The sequence below is a fragment of the Phalacrocorax aristotelis genome, chromosome 1 (genome assembly GCF_949628215.1).
Source record: "Phalacrocorax aristotelis chromosome 1, bGulAri2.1, whole genome shotgun sequence".
NCBI lineage: Eukaryota > Metazoa > Chordata > Aves > Suliformes > Phalacrocoracidae > Phalacrocorax > Phalacrocorax aristotelis.
The window spans coordinates 16,119,531-16,135,910 of record NC_134276.1 but is presented as its reverse complement, the minus strand read 5'-3'; the positions used below and the strand labels follow the sequence as shown (position 1 = coordinate 16,135,910).

Here is a 16,380-nt window from a genome sequence, read left to right as displayed (position 1 = left end):
GCGAGGCGCCGCTCCGGTCCTCGCGGTGTCACGAACACCTGGCCGCGGTTCTTTAGGTCGGCCGCCCACTCCGCCGCCCGCTCCCAGCCGCGGCGGCTCTCCACCGGCGGCCCACCCAACCTCACCCCAGCTTCCAGCGCTGCCGCCGCGGTGCCCGCGGGACACGGCCCGGCAGCTCCCGCTCCGGCGCCTGCCGGCGTCCCGCGGGCACCGGTAACGAAGGGTTCGCGCTTCACCGTTTTATTTTACTGTGAACGCGCGCTGTAACGGCCACACACCCCCAGTTCTTCCTCCTCGCGCCGCCCCCCCGCCACAACAAACCGTCCGCCCAAGCAAACAGCCCCGAGAGCCCGGCGCCGGCCCCCGCACCCACCGGCGGCCGGCCCCGCGCAGGGACCCAGAGCGGCGGCCGGGTGGGGGCGGGGCGGGAGCGCGCCTGGCTCCGCCCACTGGGGGGCGGGGCCCTGGCGGCAGTCCCGCCCCGGCGGCGCTGTCACTTCCTGCCCGGCGGTGTCTGTGTCCGGGTCGCCCGCCGTTCCCCAAGCAGCCGCTATCGCCCGGCTCCCCGCTCCCACCCCGGGCGCGACACCCGCTTCTGGGACCGGGCGGCGGCGGCGGGGCCCGCCCTGCCCGCGCGGCGAGCGGGGGGGCGGAAGGGCCCGGCGGGGGTGAGGAGGAGCAGGGCGGGACGGGGCTCTCCTCGTCCCCTCACCGCCGGTCTCGGGGGGGGCGGTGAGCCCGGGGAGAGCGGGGGGGCTCGGCTACGGGCCCCGGCGGCGGGGCGGTCCCCGCCCCGAGGCGGGACGATGCCGGTGAAGAAGAAGAGGAAGTCCTCGGGGTCGGCGGCCGCGACGGAGGACACTGGCCTTAAGAAGTGTAAACTCGGCAGGTACCGTCTCCGGGCGCGGCGCCGCCCGGCGGCAGCGGCGGGCGGGGCGGGCCCGCAGCGGCGGCTCCCGGCTGTCACGTCCCGGGCGTGCGGCCGCGGGGATGGGCGGTCACTGCTCTACGGGCGGGGGATCCCTGGCGGCCCCGGCCGTGCGGCGGCCCCGCACTGCTCCGCACCGCCTGCCCCGGGACTGCGGTGGCCCTTTGTGCGGGCGGGCTTGTGTCCTGCCGCGGGTCCCGTCCCGGTGGGCCCGCCCCGGAGGTTCGGGGCGCTTGTCCTGCGGCCTCTGCGTTTGGCTCGGTCGCGCTCAGGGGAGGAACGCTCCGGACCCGCTCCCGGCCCCTGCTGGTTTTGCCTTTCCCCGCACCGGTAGGGCCAATTCCAGCATTTGTCCCCGCATGCGTTCCAACCTTTTTCCTGGGGTAGGCAGCTCTTCTCACTTTAACGTAGACACTCTGAGTGTCTACGTTAAATCCTTTTTTTTTTTTTTTTTTTTTTTCAGTGAAATGAAAGGAGAGGTCAGGACACTCCAGAACAAAATCAGGAAGGGTTTTTTCTAATAAATACAGGAGTCTGAAGCATCTTGTTCGTTGACTACCATAAAAAGATCGGTTATGTCCTGATACCCAGAAAACACCATTAGAATGATAAACCGTTAGTATGGTGTAGCAGGAGCCTCTAGCGTGGCTTCCCTAAAGTAACTGTATGCCTTTTTCATCTATTAGAACTTGTTAAGTATGTCAGTAAACCATTAGTTACGAGAAACCTCCTGAGGACATAAGAATACAAAGGACTTACAAAATCAGCGCTTTGGGAATGGCTATTGCAAGAAACTGTGGCATATGGTGTTTCTCATAGGTTGACTGAGCTTGAACTTAGAAGTACCCAGGCTTTTGTTTTGTTATGACTATTCATTTTGGATAACTGTTCCTGAGCTCGCTTTCTGTGGTCATTAATGATCTTTTAGTTTCAGTCTAAATTTATTTATAGCCAGTTAATAACCATTCTTGTGCCTTGCCTACATTATCCTTTATATAACACTCCTCCCTCACGGTTCTGCCTTACAGTGTATTCAGAGTGAGCACTTTTGTTTTCTCATACTTTGTTTTTTTAAAATAAACAAGCTAAATTCTTCTGGTTTGTAATACCAATTTTCAGTTTCCTTGCTCATCATAGCTCTTCTCTGCATCTGCAGTTTCGGTTCATCTTTCTTGAACACTGCTGACCAAAATTGTATTATATTAATTTCTTTTACTTCAAAAAAATAAAAAAATCTTTTGAAGGCTCCCTTAAAAAAAAAAAAAGACTCTACAGGAATCTACTAGTCATTGGGCAAAAACTGTGATGTAAATGAGAGGTCATACTAGCTGATCACAAAATGTTAGATACGTGAGCATTTCTGACATAGCATTCTTATATGGCAATATGTTGGTGTTATGCTTTAATAAAACCAGTGATTACAAATGGGTATATGTTAAACCTGATAAAACCAACAAGCAATAGCATACCGTACGGCTCTGTTTCTCTCTGGTGAATTGCGTTTTTAATGGCAGTTCAGTGGATGGTTGTCTGTAGTACATCTTTAATTCTAGCTTTCATCACATAAGGCTTCATCTTGGAGAGTGTTGCATTCTTTTCCAGTGAAGCTGAAAGCGATACATGGAAGATAAAGTTGATCACCACCTCTCAGAATTGAACTATTCTTTTCCTGCTTGATGTTTTCTTTTCAAAATTGCAATACAGGAGCTGCATAATTCTAAATCCTCTCATGCAATCAACTTTCACCTCATTCTTAGAAATAATCTTAACTTGTATTTGAAAGGAGTGTGTATTGAAAAGGTGCTGCAACTCCTTACTGACTAAAACTGCTTTCAAGTGGACAGTGTTTTTGCTGGAAGGAATCAGTTATTCTATGTATTCTTTTAAAGAATTATGAATTATGAAAATTTACCTAGGTAAACTGGGTTGTGTGTCACATAATGAAGATGATGTGGGGGGCAAAGCTGTGTGTGCTGAGCAGATTTAGCCTTACTGTAGATTGCATATTACTGTTCTGGTACGTGTACCAAACATCTATAGAATTTACAGATATTTAGTTATGTGTTTAATGTAAACAAATTAACTGAGTTTTCTTCCCAAATTTGGATGCTCAACTATAAATAGCTTGACTTTTAAATATGCCAAACTCTGCAGCTCCTGTTGACCTAAATGGGATCTGTGCATATTCGGCACTCTCGAAGATCATGCGGCTTATTAAAGACCTAACTTTAAATGCCTGTATGTATAAATATAAGCAGATAATACGGCATTTGAATTACTGAGTAGTGATATTTTGACCATCTGTGTGGGGTTTTTTTGGCTTAATATCTAGAAGGTGACAGTACTTTTGCATTTCAGAAAAAGAAGTAGCTGCAATAAATTGGGCTATTAGCGGGTTGTATTTCAAGGTAATTCTGTGTTCCAACAAATGTTGAAATAAGATGACAGACAGTTGCCCTTTAACAAATTCAGCTTTGCTGTTGATGTATATTGACTTTATAAAACAGTTTAAAATGCTTGAACTAGTAAGAAAACATTTGGAATTTAATTTAAAATTATTTCCCACTTCTCATATTAAAATAACACTTATCATCCTTGTGTTTCTATAAGTTATTGCAGATCACAAGCCTCTGGTAAAGTAATAAGTGGAGAGGAACATTTTTCAAGCAAAAAGTGCCTGGCTTGGTTTTATGAATATGCAGGTAATATGCAGTGAATTCATCTTTAAAACTATATGGTTTTGTTTAAAACAAATGAATACATCAAATATTATTTATGTTTTGCTTTTTTATGCTGATGTAGACATAAAAGATAAGTCCATATTCGCTTCCTTGTAACAAGCACTTGAATTAGTATATCTTTTACTATGACCTTTTCAGTATTTGTTCTTTTTCACTTTTTCTTCTTTACTCTATGCTTTATAACTTACCATGGCGTTCTTTAAAATAAAATGGCTGATGTTGGACACTACAGTGTTGAACCAGGATACACTGGATGATTCTACTTCTTGATTTGAAATGGACAAGTAGAAGTCAGGACATTGAGAGACAGTTTAGACAGAAGTTTATTTCTCTACCTAGATCTTCTTTATAATGAAGTTGGAAGGATAATGAAATAGTTTTCTTGGTTTTCTATTTTACAAAATAAAATAATACATGCTTATACTGTTTTTCTTGTCTGAGAATCTGTGCTAACATTTTTGACGTTTCATTCAAAAGTGTTAGAGCCTCTTCCAAAGAAATAAGAATTGCTACCCAAGTAATAGTTGTTTTCAGTGAATATGCAGTGTATTTTGCACAATTTATTAGTCTATTGCTGCCACTGATTTACCAATTATATGGTTAGAAATTCAGGATCTGTAAACTGTTACTAATTTCTTGTCTAGTCACTACTTGAAGTCCATCATAACTAGTTCGCGATTGAAACTCATTAATGGCTAGTTCTCAGTATGAAACGTGAGCCAGCAGATTTATCTGCCAGAAATTGGTTTGAGTATATTTATCAGGACTGATATTTGTCTTGCAGTATTTCTGCAGTAATGAACTATTCCTGATTCTATTAATCTGCTTTCTAATATAGGTTTGAGGTATAATCTTTTAGAGTAAAGAGTCTTCTCTGAGGAAAACAATAATTCTTAGTTAATTTGTTTCAGATAAGTGCACCTGCACATACTTTTAACTTTTTTAAGGCCTGTGAATTTGTTGTTGAGTCAAAAACTGAGTGTACGAGGTTATACTTTGGTTAACCAGTAATCGAAATATGCCACGTTTCTAGCATAAAACAGAATTCCAGTGAAATTATACACCATAGCAGATTAAACATTTCCATTAAAAAAGGAAATTATGCGCGCGCACACACGTGTGTGTGTCTATATATATGAATTGTACATATGATTTCTGGGCCAAAAACACTGACTCAAGTTTATACTTGTCATTACCAGTGAACCCTTATATGTGTTTTTCTTCATAACTTAAACTTGAAACTTTCTTAACACATTTTACATAATGGCTTCTCAAAATAACATGACAGCGTTTTGCTTACCTAGGCAAAATGTTATTTGCAGTAGTTTCCAATAGGTAGGGGTTCATGATCTCAAATGCCAGTTGCATTTTATTTTCCTGTAAAAGTAGCCATTCTCAATAGTTTATATCAACTGTTCTTATCTCACAGCCAGTAATTATTCAAAGTACACTCTCCAAACGCTTACAAAGTATTCAGCTTACAGTAACAGATGCAGATGAAGTGGAGACAGGTATCATCAAGGGTGGGAAAAAACCCGAAACTGTTCTGTCTATGTATAAATAGCAAAATTTGCCAAAGAATCATAAAATGCCATGTTGTTTTGGAAGATAGAGCCTTTACCGTTCACATGGGTTCATATTCACTAAAACAGTGTTAACGGAATGATCCAAGATACATCAAAATAGCGTGTCATAATATTTGGTTGCCCAGTAGGAGTCATTTTTGGAACAGGCTTAGCAGAAATAACTGCAACCAGACAGAAATTCAGAGAAACAAAGCATTGTAGAGTGTGTGTATGTGCTCTTTAAATACGCTATTTTGCTGCTTTTTAGAGGCTTTCTTTGTGTTAAAATGGAAAAGTGACAGCATAACACTAACTGTTGTGACCCTAATCACGGTATTTTCTGCTTTGTACATGGCTAACATGCTTAGCATTTTTCTGATTTATTGTCATCACTCTCTTCATATTACTCAGCACTGTAAAACTAACCATACGTTACTTGAAGGTTCATCCTCTTCTGTGTCAGTGCAAACCCATAATGTTAACACCATTGAAAGAGTAATATCTGTAATAGTAGCTCAGGTAGAATTTATTTTTTGTTGTTGTTGATAAAATAACTCTTTGAAGAATATCATTATATATGTATTATTTTATATAGGGAGAGTGTATATATTAATAGAGAGTAACTTTAGCACAGAGTAGCAGTACCTAAGTTGTCTTAAAAACAGTTGACTGCCACAGTTATTGGAGTTGACCTACGTCAATGGGAAAATCAGTGGAGTCTTTCGAAAACTCACATACATGAACTAAAGTAGCTTGTCTGCTGTTGCGGGGAGACAGTGTGCAACATGGAAGTTCTGGTTTAGTTTTGCTTTTAGTTCATAGTGTTACTTCATATATAATAAACCTGTCTCCACACTGCAGCTGATAGAATGGTTCTAATATAAAAGCTACTTAATGGTGTAATTCAGTGTTTTTAAAGATAGGTTATATGCAGTGTAGTCTAATTATTGTTGTGTATAATCCTTGTGAGCAGTGAATGTTACTTAGATTTCTGTCTGGTTTCTGTTTGGTTTTGAAGGTCCCGATGAAGTTGTGGGGCCTGAAGGAATGGAAAAGTTCTGCGAAGACATCGGTGTTGAGCCTGAAAATGTACGTTTCTTGCATGATACTATAACACTTTAAAAGGGGGTATTGGATAAGATTAAGTTCTGTGTAAAACTCTTAACGTCAGTAAGCAGACAGTTTGTTCTCCTGCTTTTAGGAGCTGTTCTAAGACACATCAGCTGAATACATCAATTATGCATGGTCTGTGTGAGAGGTTGTTTATTTGTTTTATTATAGTAATGCTTCACTTCCAGAAATTGAAATTAAGGGAAAGATTGCACATAGCTGAATTATTAAATGGTAAAGTGCAGGCATGTACAACAATTACTAGAATGTTTGAATGCTTAGAGTTTTCTTCCTGGACATGTAGAAATCAGCCTTTTCTTACACACTGACTCCTTTTCTCCACTTTTTTTTTTTTCCCCTAGATTATTATGTTAGTTTTAGCCTGGAAACTAGAGGCTGAAAGCATGGGATTTTTTACCAAGGAAGAATGGTTAAAAGGAATGACCTCATTACAGTAAGAGTGTTTTTAGATATATAATAGAATGTTCTATTTTTATGTTTGTACCACTGGCTTAATTATTTTTGCCCTCTGTTTCTTGTGCATTGGCAATAAGACACAGAAACTGGCTTTTAGGTCTGGGCTCAGTCAACAACTGGAAGTAGCTACTGTTCATGAGGTTGTGAATCTGATGAGTTCACTCAAATGATAGTTTTGCATAACCCTAATAAGTCAGGTTTTGGTGGCTGCTGCTTCTTACAAAAAATATGTTAAAGTATCATTCTAGATAGCAGACACAAGTAAGTAGATCTAGAGATACCCATAAGCATATATCAACACTGGTATTCTAGAAAGTTTTTACTGATTTCTGAGCTGTATAGATGAGGACTGCATTGGTAATAATTTTGGTTATTAGTGTTATTTATTAGATGCAGGTCAGAAGCCATGCTTAATGCTTAACTTAAATAACACTTACTCCGTTATAAATAAACTTCTCACTCCTTCAGTTTGTAAGAATTTTTGGTGAGATAATGCTAAAGAGATTGTTTCTTTCATGAAACTAGTCAGCTTTTTGTGACACTTAGCTCAGTTGTCACTTTCTGTTTGTTCTTCATGAAACTACTTATGGTACTTGACTTGTTATGACGCTGCATTCAGTATTAAAAATGTTAGGGAGCTACTGTTGCAGGTACAGCATGGTGGGAAAGAGGGGCTGATTTGACCCTCGGTGTTGGCACAATTGCCCTATCAGTTGTGAATTGGTTTGGGAAATTGTACGGGGCAGATACTCCATAGTCTTGAATAACCAGAGGGTAAGTGACTCTGGCCTGACTCTCGTGCAAATTTTACCCGATTTGGGATCGGGCTTCCCATTGATGCCATAATTATTTTGTGACTGTCAGAAACTCTTAAATTTAGTAAGAGCTGGAATGATTAAATAGCCTGAAATTCAGGATGACAGAGATTAAATTCTGGGTGCATAAATTTTTAAATGCTGTAAATGGGTATAATTTGGTCACTTATCTGAAGTGCTTAATTTTTATGCCCAGATGGAAGCTCTCAAGAGTTAGCTGGTCTAGCAGAATGCAAGCACAAAGATGTATGAAATCAGGCACCTCTTCAGAGCCAACATTAAAGATTTTGTTTCTAATAATCTGCTGTGAATAGGAATCTTTTTGGTTCTTTTAAGAACAGAGCTGGTCATGCTGTAGGTTAAATGTGTTTAAGACAGAAAATGTGGTACTGCTGTGCATTTTTATATATACAGACTTATGATCAGAGCACTTGCTTAAGTCTAAATCATTTAACCTGTCTGTTTTGCTTCCCCTGGATGTGCTCTAATAGCAGGCTGTAGACTAAGCAGCTGGATGAAGCAGTGACATTCACATAAAGGAATTCAAGATTCGTTGGGTTGAAAAGAGAATATAAATCTGTACACTTGTGCTGTTTGTGTGTACTGGGAAGGAAGGATAGTATTATGGGATTCCATCTGGGATGGGGGAATCTAGTTTATCTTGAAAGGTTTGACAAAGTTTTGAAGGAGAAAGGTTTTATGCTCTTAAAGCAATAGATTATTATTACATTCTTGCACAGCATTTTTTTTTACATTTTTTCATGAAGAAATGACACTAAAATGCATTGAAAGCCTAGAGTGTATTCTAAGAGTTCTATTACAGAATACCTTATGTGACATTTCACATATTCTGAAAGAAGGAATGGCATGAACAGGGTTGGGTGAAATTCAACTCCATAGTAGGACACCTAAATGTGTGGTTTATATGCAAGAGCTGGATTTGTTAAACTGTTACTCCAAACTTTGGGGATCCAGTAAATGTAGCAGAGTCTAGGGAGGTGTTCAGTTTGCCGTAAGACCCAGTGAGTGGTCACCTGAGTTACTCTTACAGGTTGGTTGGCTAGACTTCTATGAATGGCAACACCTAAAGCTGAGACACCTATATCTATCTACAATTAGATGCCAAGATTTGGGGTGCCTGAATTTTGAAGATACTTTCTTTTTGCATGTGCTTTTGTGGCATGCTGGTAAAGTTTGTTCTTTAGAGAGGAAGAAAAAAATAAATATGTGATAAGGTATACACTGTCAAAATTAAGGTGGATCAAGCACTAAGCAGCTTATGAGACGTAAACAACTTCAGCTGCAAAAGTGAGATTTCTAGTATATCATGTTGGTAGGGTGAATTCTGCCCTGTATATATATATATATATGTGTGTGTGTGTATGTGTATTTTAAGTGAAAGCTGGGTGTCTGAATCTAAATTAATCACCTGAAGCTCTTTTCACAGTCAGCAGAGAGAAACTAGTCCTTCTGCTGGGCAATTTATTTCAGCTATTTTAAACACCTCCTTAGGATGAAATTAATAGCTCTCAGGAAGTGACTGTTGATCTACATTGGCTTTAAAGCCATTGGAGGGTGAATAAGAGTTGATCCTTTTAACTATGTATCTGTGTTCAAGGAGAAGCATATTCATGTATTTGTCAGTTGTAGGCTTTACAGACCTACAAAGGAAAAAAAAAGTTATGAAATGAAGGTGAAGAAAAGATCACAATTCACAACTTTAATAAACTCTGCAGAAGTCATTGTTTGAACTAGGTGAATACAAAGAATTTCGTGTGTAAGGAAGTTGAGGCATAGGCAGCTGTATTTTCTGAGTACTTTCCTCTGGCTATTTTTTTTAACCTTAGAATTTGAGCCAAATTTTACATTAAAGTTGAACTTCTGAAAAATGAATGGCCAGGTAAAGGGGAGAGAGCCAAATTAGATTCCAACTAAGGGAAAGACAAGGTTACAATCTCACGTTTTTAGGTACAATAGAAGCTGCATGAGAGAGAGAGGCAGGAAAGTCAGTTTGTAACTTCTTGCTGTTTGCAGAGTTAGTAGTAAAACCAGCTTATTTGGGTTGGTTTTAATAATAGCCTAGTATCAACTGTTTTTCCAACGAGCTTTTTGCTTGTAATTGCCCTTGTTTCTGTTAATGTTTGAGGCTAACACAAAGCATGGTGTAAATAGGGGAGTTGTTAATGCCAGTATAGCATTCAATGTACTCTGGAATCTAAATTTCTAGTCTCCAGACCTGTAAATCAATTGACATAATAAAACTACAGCATTGTCAGGGCACAGAAATGATGTCCCTTTGCTCTTTTAAGCCATTACTTCCTTGGACCTCTGTATGCTTCAGTTACAACATGGAACCTAAATTTCAGAAGATCCCATTTCAGTGCTTGAAGAGAGTACATGGGCTAGACGGATATCACTTCATTTTTTTCCATCTGGAGGCCTGGCTGATGGCAGGGGAACTCTTTCGTAGATTAGAAGACATTCAAACTACTTTAAACCAAAAGCATTTAATGGTAGTATAAAATATTGGTATACATCTTACGAATTTTTCTTTTTAGTAAAAGACACGCATGTGTGATTAATTTTGAAATATGAAACATTGGAATATCTGAGTAGGAGTTATTGAATCATCACCGTCTCCGTGTTAGCTATGCCTCACATGAACTTTCTACCTCAATAGAAATCAAAATAGGACTGCTTTGTGGTGCTAATTTAAGGTCTGTTATAAATATGATGTAGGGATGAGAAGAGAACAACAGAATCTTAGGTTGGAAGGGACCTCAGGGATCATCTAGTCCAAACTTTCTAGGAAGAGCACAGTCTAGACAAGATGGCCCAGCACCCTGTCCAGACGACTCTTGAAGGTGTCCAACGTGGCTGAGTCAACCACTTCCCTGGGGAGATTATTCCAATGGGTGACTGTCCCCACTGTGAAAAATTTCCCTCTGGTGTCCAATTGGAATCCCCACAAGAGCAACTTGTGTCCATTCCCCCTTGTCCTCTCCATGTGACTCCATGTAAAAAGGGAGTCTCCATCTTCTTTGGAGCTACCCCTTAAGTACTGGTACGTGGTGATGAGATCCCCTCTACACCTCCTTTTCTCAAGGCTGAACAAACCCAGCTCTCCCAGCCTATCCTCATATGGCAGCTTCCCAGTCCTCTGATCATCTTGGTGGCCCTTCTCTGGACCCCTTCCAGCCTGTCCACATCCTTTTTGTAGAGCGGGGACTAGAACTGTACACAGTACTCCAGGTGTGGCCTGACAAGTGCTGAGTAGAGCGGGATGATGGCTTCTTTCTCTCTGCTAGCGATGCCCTTTTTGATGCAACCCAGCATCCTGTTGGCCTTCTTGGCCACAGCAGCACACTGTTCGCTCGTGTTGAGCTTCCTGTCCACCAGGACCCCCAGGTCCCTTTCCACAGAGCTGCTCTCCAGCCAGGTAGATCCCGGTCTGTGCTGCACTCCTGGGTTATGTTTTCCCAGGTGCAAGACCTTACAGTTTTCCTTGTTGAACTTCATAAGGTTCTTGCTGGCCCACTCTTCCAGCCTATCCAGATCTCCCTGCAGAGCAGCTCTCCCTTCTGGAGTGTCTACTTCCCCACTCAACTTGGTGTCATCTGCAAACTTCATCAGGCTACACTTGATGCTGTTGTCCAGATCACTTATAAAGATGTTGAATAACATTGGGCCCAATATCGATCCCTGGGGGACCCACTAGTGACAGGTAGCCACTTTGAGAAAGAGCTATTTACCACCACCCTTTGGGTGCGGCCTGTCAGCCAGTTCCCCACCCACTGCACAGACCACTTGTCTAGGCCATAACGCATCATTTCCTCCAGGAGGAGACTGTGGGGGACTGTATCAAAGGCCTTGGAGAATAATGTAGTAAGCTAATGTCTACTTTTGTTGATCTTGAAATAACTTACTTTAATGCTGTCTTTCAGTAAAGGCAGTTCAAGAAATCACATCTTTTTCTAGTCCCTCTACAGGAGTTTGGTGTTAATTCAGTTGTGCTTATGAGATGGTTGTTCTGACTAAAAAAGAAAAATACTGGTGGGAAGCCTGTTCTAAATATGGGTAACCTCCGTCATCTTGTTTATGGTGCAGCCACACAAGCAGCTATATCTCTATAAAAGAGGAGTTTGACAGCTCCTTACCTCACTAGCATGAAGAAAATCAGTCACCAGGTGTGGAAATGCCTTAAATAGCTTTAACAGAGATACATTCCTGCATCAGACTTCAGAGGGTGGTACCTGTCTGTGTGTGATCCGTTGGACTATTTAAATAGGTTGACAATAGCTCGGGATTCTTGAGGCATAATAATGGCACTTTTTCATACCAACTTTTTCAAGAGAATCACTTCTGCATTAAAATACATATAGCAAATAGTACAGTAGACAATAACATGAATTAAAAACATGAGCATCTAGTTAGTGTTAGTGTTGTTTAAAACTGAACAACATGAGCATTTAATTAGGTTTTAAATATTGTCCTCAAATGTAGAGGACAATATTATTGAGGTATGAATGTTTAAACCTAGAAAGAAGAGAGGTTAATATAAAATGAGGTCCTTTGTAGCATAGCATAATACTGTTTTAAGAGTTAACGGATAGAATACATAGACCAATTAGACAAAAATGTAGTTTTATCTTTAGATAAATTTACCAAAGCTTTTTTAACAATATTTCTTTTCATCTTCATGTATGATTTATTGCAAAGTATATTAGTTCTTGTCATCTGAATATGCAGTCTAATTAGCTAATAGTTCTATTTATTTAGTACTGATCTTGGCTGGGACTTGGTGCTGCTTTAGGTAGATGCTGCTAGAGACAAGAAATAACAAAAGGCTTCATCAGCTGGAATGGCTACGTTTCTCTTGTCAGCAGCCTGAGAGGGGCAGACAGACAGACATGCATGCACAGGCTGGCAGACCTGAGGAACGGGAAGTATCGGCTGTGGGCAAAGTACAGCATCAAAATGCAGCGTCTCAGCAACCTGCTGCGGTACTCCTGAAGGGGCCTTGCTATGGGCGACGGTGGCGAGTCCATAAGGAGCTGTTAAAGATGCAAATGTATTCTCTGAGAGGCAGGCTGCCAGAAGGGGGACACATTACCAAAGGAAGTATTTATGTGCATCTGCATTTCTGAAAGTACTGCTTCTGTCATGCAGGATACAGGGAAGGGTGAAAATTTTTTTTTGTTAGATCATGGCAGCTATTATTTTATAAGAATAAAATGTGGTATGACTGCTCTTTTGAGTGAGTCTTTCCTGGAGTACTATCGTGTAGATTACATTCTCCTCTGCCATTGCTGGTGAATCTAACCCATTCTCTACTTGGAAACAAAAGTCCTTGCTAAGTAAAATACATGGAGATCTTCTTTACTGCCAAAGGGCTATTTTTGCCAAAGGGTTATCCTGTCAGCTGGCAGACCTGTACATTCTCCTACAGCCTGTGAGTTACCAGTTGAATAGCTACTGACTAATCCAGGTGATAGGCTTATCAGAGCTTGCATTCATCAGTCATAAAACATGAGTGGACTAGTATGTTTTGCGGAGTGCCTGCTCAATCCTGCCACTCATAAATATGTAGTCTTGAAGTGTGTTTAGGGTTTGTTTTTCTCTGAAGACGTATAACATAAAGCCTGATTTACAGCTAGATCTTACCGCCTTAATGCACACTGAATAGTGTTTTCTCCAAACCTTTGTAGTGATTGAAAGGTAAAAGTGCTGGGTATAAGTATAAACTGCAGAGTATGGCATAAAAAAAACTATTTGAGAAGTAAAGAAGAGGCTTTGTATTATGTTGCTGATAGAGTTTAAAAAAACTTGAATGCGAGGCGTTCATCATTTCAGTAAGCTGCAAAGGTTGAGCATGTTCAGTGTTCAAGTCACTTTTATGGTGTTACTCCTGTACTGCTAATGATTGCACTTTGATGATTTTAATTTTTTATGTTTGCTGGCATTTTTGTCATTGTCCTAATGTTTTGTTTCGTACTTCTAACATCACTTGTTTTTCTTATTTTAAGGTGTGACTGTACAGAAAAATTACAGAGTAAATTTGACTTCTTGCGGTCACAATTGAATGACATTTCATCCTTTAAGAATATCTACAGATATGCCTTTGATTTTGCAAGGGTAAGACTACTGAAATGTTAGAGAAGTTCTTATTTTAATTTTTCAGTGGGCTTGTGCTTGAGTCGTTTTTGTGCTTTCTTTATTCTACCTTAGGATAAAGACCAGCGAAGTCTGGATATTGATACTGCAAAATCCATGTTAGCTCTTCTGCTTGGAAGAACTTGGCCACTGTTTTCAGTATTTTATCAATACCTGGAGGTACAAGTTTCCTTGACTTTCTGAATGGTGACATAGCAGTTGGGCTGTTCTGTGAAAAGATTTCAGGATTTGTGTTGTTTTGCTCAATAATGTATCCATATTGCTCCTTTTCCCTTGCTCGATGTGCTTATGAATCAGTGATGTTCTAGTATGCATCACAGACCCTTTTGTCCATCCCTATGCCCCCACCCTGCCTTCTCTTATCAAAGGCAATTAAAATTCTGTCTTAATTGGATTATAAAGGTAAACTTAAAATTATAGAGCCTTGATGGTCTCTACAGCTGCGTCTGTCCTGAATTCCAAGTTTGCTTTGTGTAGACACAGTATGTAGGTACCTGGAGCTCTGGCTGTCTCCAGAAAGTTTTGGTCAGCTCAGCTGCAAGTGACTTAGTAACATGGACTTGTGTAGGTTGTGGAGCATGCTAGGCTTGAGACTATTCCCTGGCTTCAAATCAGTAATAACGTTGCAAAGTAGCTGTCCTTATGATCATACCGTATTTTACCCTGGGGAAAAGAAGATTTTTGTCAGCATTCATTCTGGAAATGTGTCTGAGCTGGGTGTGCCCCACTTCAGGGCAAGATGAAAATTTACCAGTTTTTGAAGCTTAAGAGTGGTGACTTCCTGATTCCTGATATTTCGATTTTTGCTCTGATCTTTCAATAAATTATTTTTATGTTGTTTCAGAACTAAGAAATATGTACGTGTAGTATTTCAAAAAGTGGAAAACCCATGAAATAGTGGCAGTTATTACCATTAAATTGTTTGTTAGGAACTGATTAAAGATAAAATGAGAGAAATGAGATGCAGCGTTACCAAATGTCACTTGACACTTTAATGTTCTGAAATTATTTTCCCTAGCAATCAAAGTATAGAGTTATGAACAAGGATCAGTGGTACAATGTGCTAGAGTTCAGCAGAACTGTCCATGCGGATCTTAGCAACTATGATGAAGATGGTGCATGTAAGTATTCTTAACGCTTTGCTTATTCAACTATTACTTCAGTATTTTCAATTTGCGTAAAACAAATTTCTGTAACAGAAACAATGCTGTAAGGTCTGAAATATCCCTTCTCCAACAATGCATAGAAAAACTCTCCTGATAACCATTCAGTTTCAAACTGCAGATATTAATTGTGGCAGTATGTTAGGGTATGATTGTGTACTTGAGTCAACTTATATTCAGTTGAGGATCGAGTGAAGCTGCTTGCTACATGAAATTATAGACTTGCAAATAGAATTATAAACAGTAAACTCTCACTTTCTACTAATATATAATAAACTCCAGTTTAAGTGTAAAGTAGCCTACCTGCTGGTACTTGGGGCTGAACTCTACACCTGGCTGATAGTCATACTGTGACTGAATTGCAGTAGGCACCCCATTTTGGTCCGTGTTCTAATTATGTGCAATTTTGAAAGCTCTGGGAAGAAGGGATTAGGTGCACCTGTCAGAAATAATGAACACTTTTTTCTGTAGTTCTGTGTAGTGTTGTTTGTGCACTTTTTGCCGCCCTTGGATTGAAATTAATGTAGTCATCTTTGAGTCTTAGTAAGTATTTGACCATAGGATTGACATGGATGTTACCTAGACCAGTAGTTTTAACATTCATACTTTAAGAGAAGATGTTTGAAAGGCATTGGCAAATATAACTCCAAGTTTCATCCATTTGCAGGGCCTGTTCTTCTGGATGAATTTGTTGAATGGCAAAAAGTTCGTCAAGCGTCATAGCAAGAATTCACAAGAAAATGCAGAAGTTTTTTTGGTGCCCACCTGTACACAAACTGATGAGAAAAACAACGGATTGCATTTTCATTCTTAAGAAAGACTTCACAGTAATTTTTTTCCTTTTTTAAGGAAATTTTCTTGTTACACGTGATATGGGCATTGAACCACACCTTTTCTGAGACTGAAAGTTTGAGTTCTTGTTTTGAGTCTTATGTTTATAGCATTTATTTCAGAACAATAAAGATTCAGTTTTGTGACAAAGGCCTAAAAGTGAAGAATGTCCCTTGAATGTGAGTGTGGTGTCTATTTTTAAAACCAAATCTTGAAGATTATCTTTCTCAGAAGTGCCCTTTGCTATGAATTTTTGAAGACCTTAAAAATGCTTAACTGGCACTGTTGCTTGCTGATGATGTGATTGTCTTGTGTGACAAACATTAGAAAGAATGACTGATTTTTTCAGAGCCCTGGGTGGGAGTGTGCTAATTTGCGTATTAAGTACTGGTCATGGGTTATGCCACAGCTTTCAGCTCCTTGTGGAGATAAAGGCCTTAAACTCTTTTTTTTTTTTCTTTTTTCTTTTTTCTTTGTTTACGTTTGTTCAGTACCCACCCAATGGCATGACATTTAATGGCAGGCCCTTCTAAAGCAGAAGGGTATAGAGCATATGGCTCTATATGCAGAATAGCT

General features: G+C 40.4%; 1 protein-coding gene across 3 annotated transcripts; it reads left to right on the top strand.

Annotated features, from left to right (window-relative positions):
- Positions 1-104: 104 nt before the first annotated feature.
- DCUN1D5 (defective in cullin neddylation 1 domain containing 5) lies at positions 105-15,955 on the top strand. 3 transcript variants are annotated; one of them, XM_075081983.1, is made up of 8 exons: positions 105-213; positions 3,539-3,630; positions 6,253-6,323; positions 6,707-6,798; positions 13,663-13,771; positions 13,865-13,969; positions 14,829-14,931; positions 15,641-15,955. In XM_075081983.1, exons 3-8 carry the CDS (start codon positions 6,282-6,284, stop codon positions 15,694-15,696), a joined length of 507 nt encoding a protein of 168 aa, XP_074938084.1. In that variant the 5' UTR covers positions 105-213; positions 3,539-3,630; positions 6,253-6,281; the 3' UTR covers positions 15,697-15,955. The 3 variants fall into 3 exon arrangements, with proteins under 3 accessions (XP_074938084.1, XP_074938085.1, XP_074938086.1); XM_075081984.1 differs by lacking the exon at positions 105-213 and adding an exon at positions 300-889; XM_075081985.1 differs by lacking the exons at positions 105-213; positions 6,707-6,798 and adding an exon at positions 750-889.
- The last annotated feature ends 425 nt before the right edge of the window (positions 15,956-16,380 follow it).

Bases quoted from the DNA above. Each gene is read 5' to 3' on its own strand.
- DCUN1D5 (XM_075081984.1), top strand. From the start codon at position 807: ATGCCGGTGAAGAAGAAGAGGAAGTCCTCGGGGTCGGCGGCCGCGACG. The intron at 13,772-13,864 runs GTAAGACTACTG...ATTCTACCTTAG, and splicing joins ATGCCTTTGATTTTGCAAGG to GATAAAGACCAGCGAAGTCT. The intron at 14,932-15,640 runs GTAAGTATTCTT...ATCCATTTGCAG, and splicing joins CTATGATGAAGATGGTGCAT to GGCCTGTTCTTCTGGATGAA.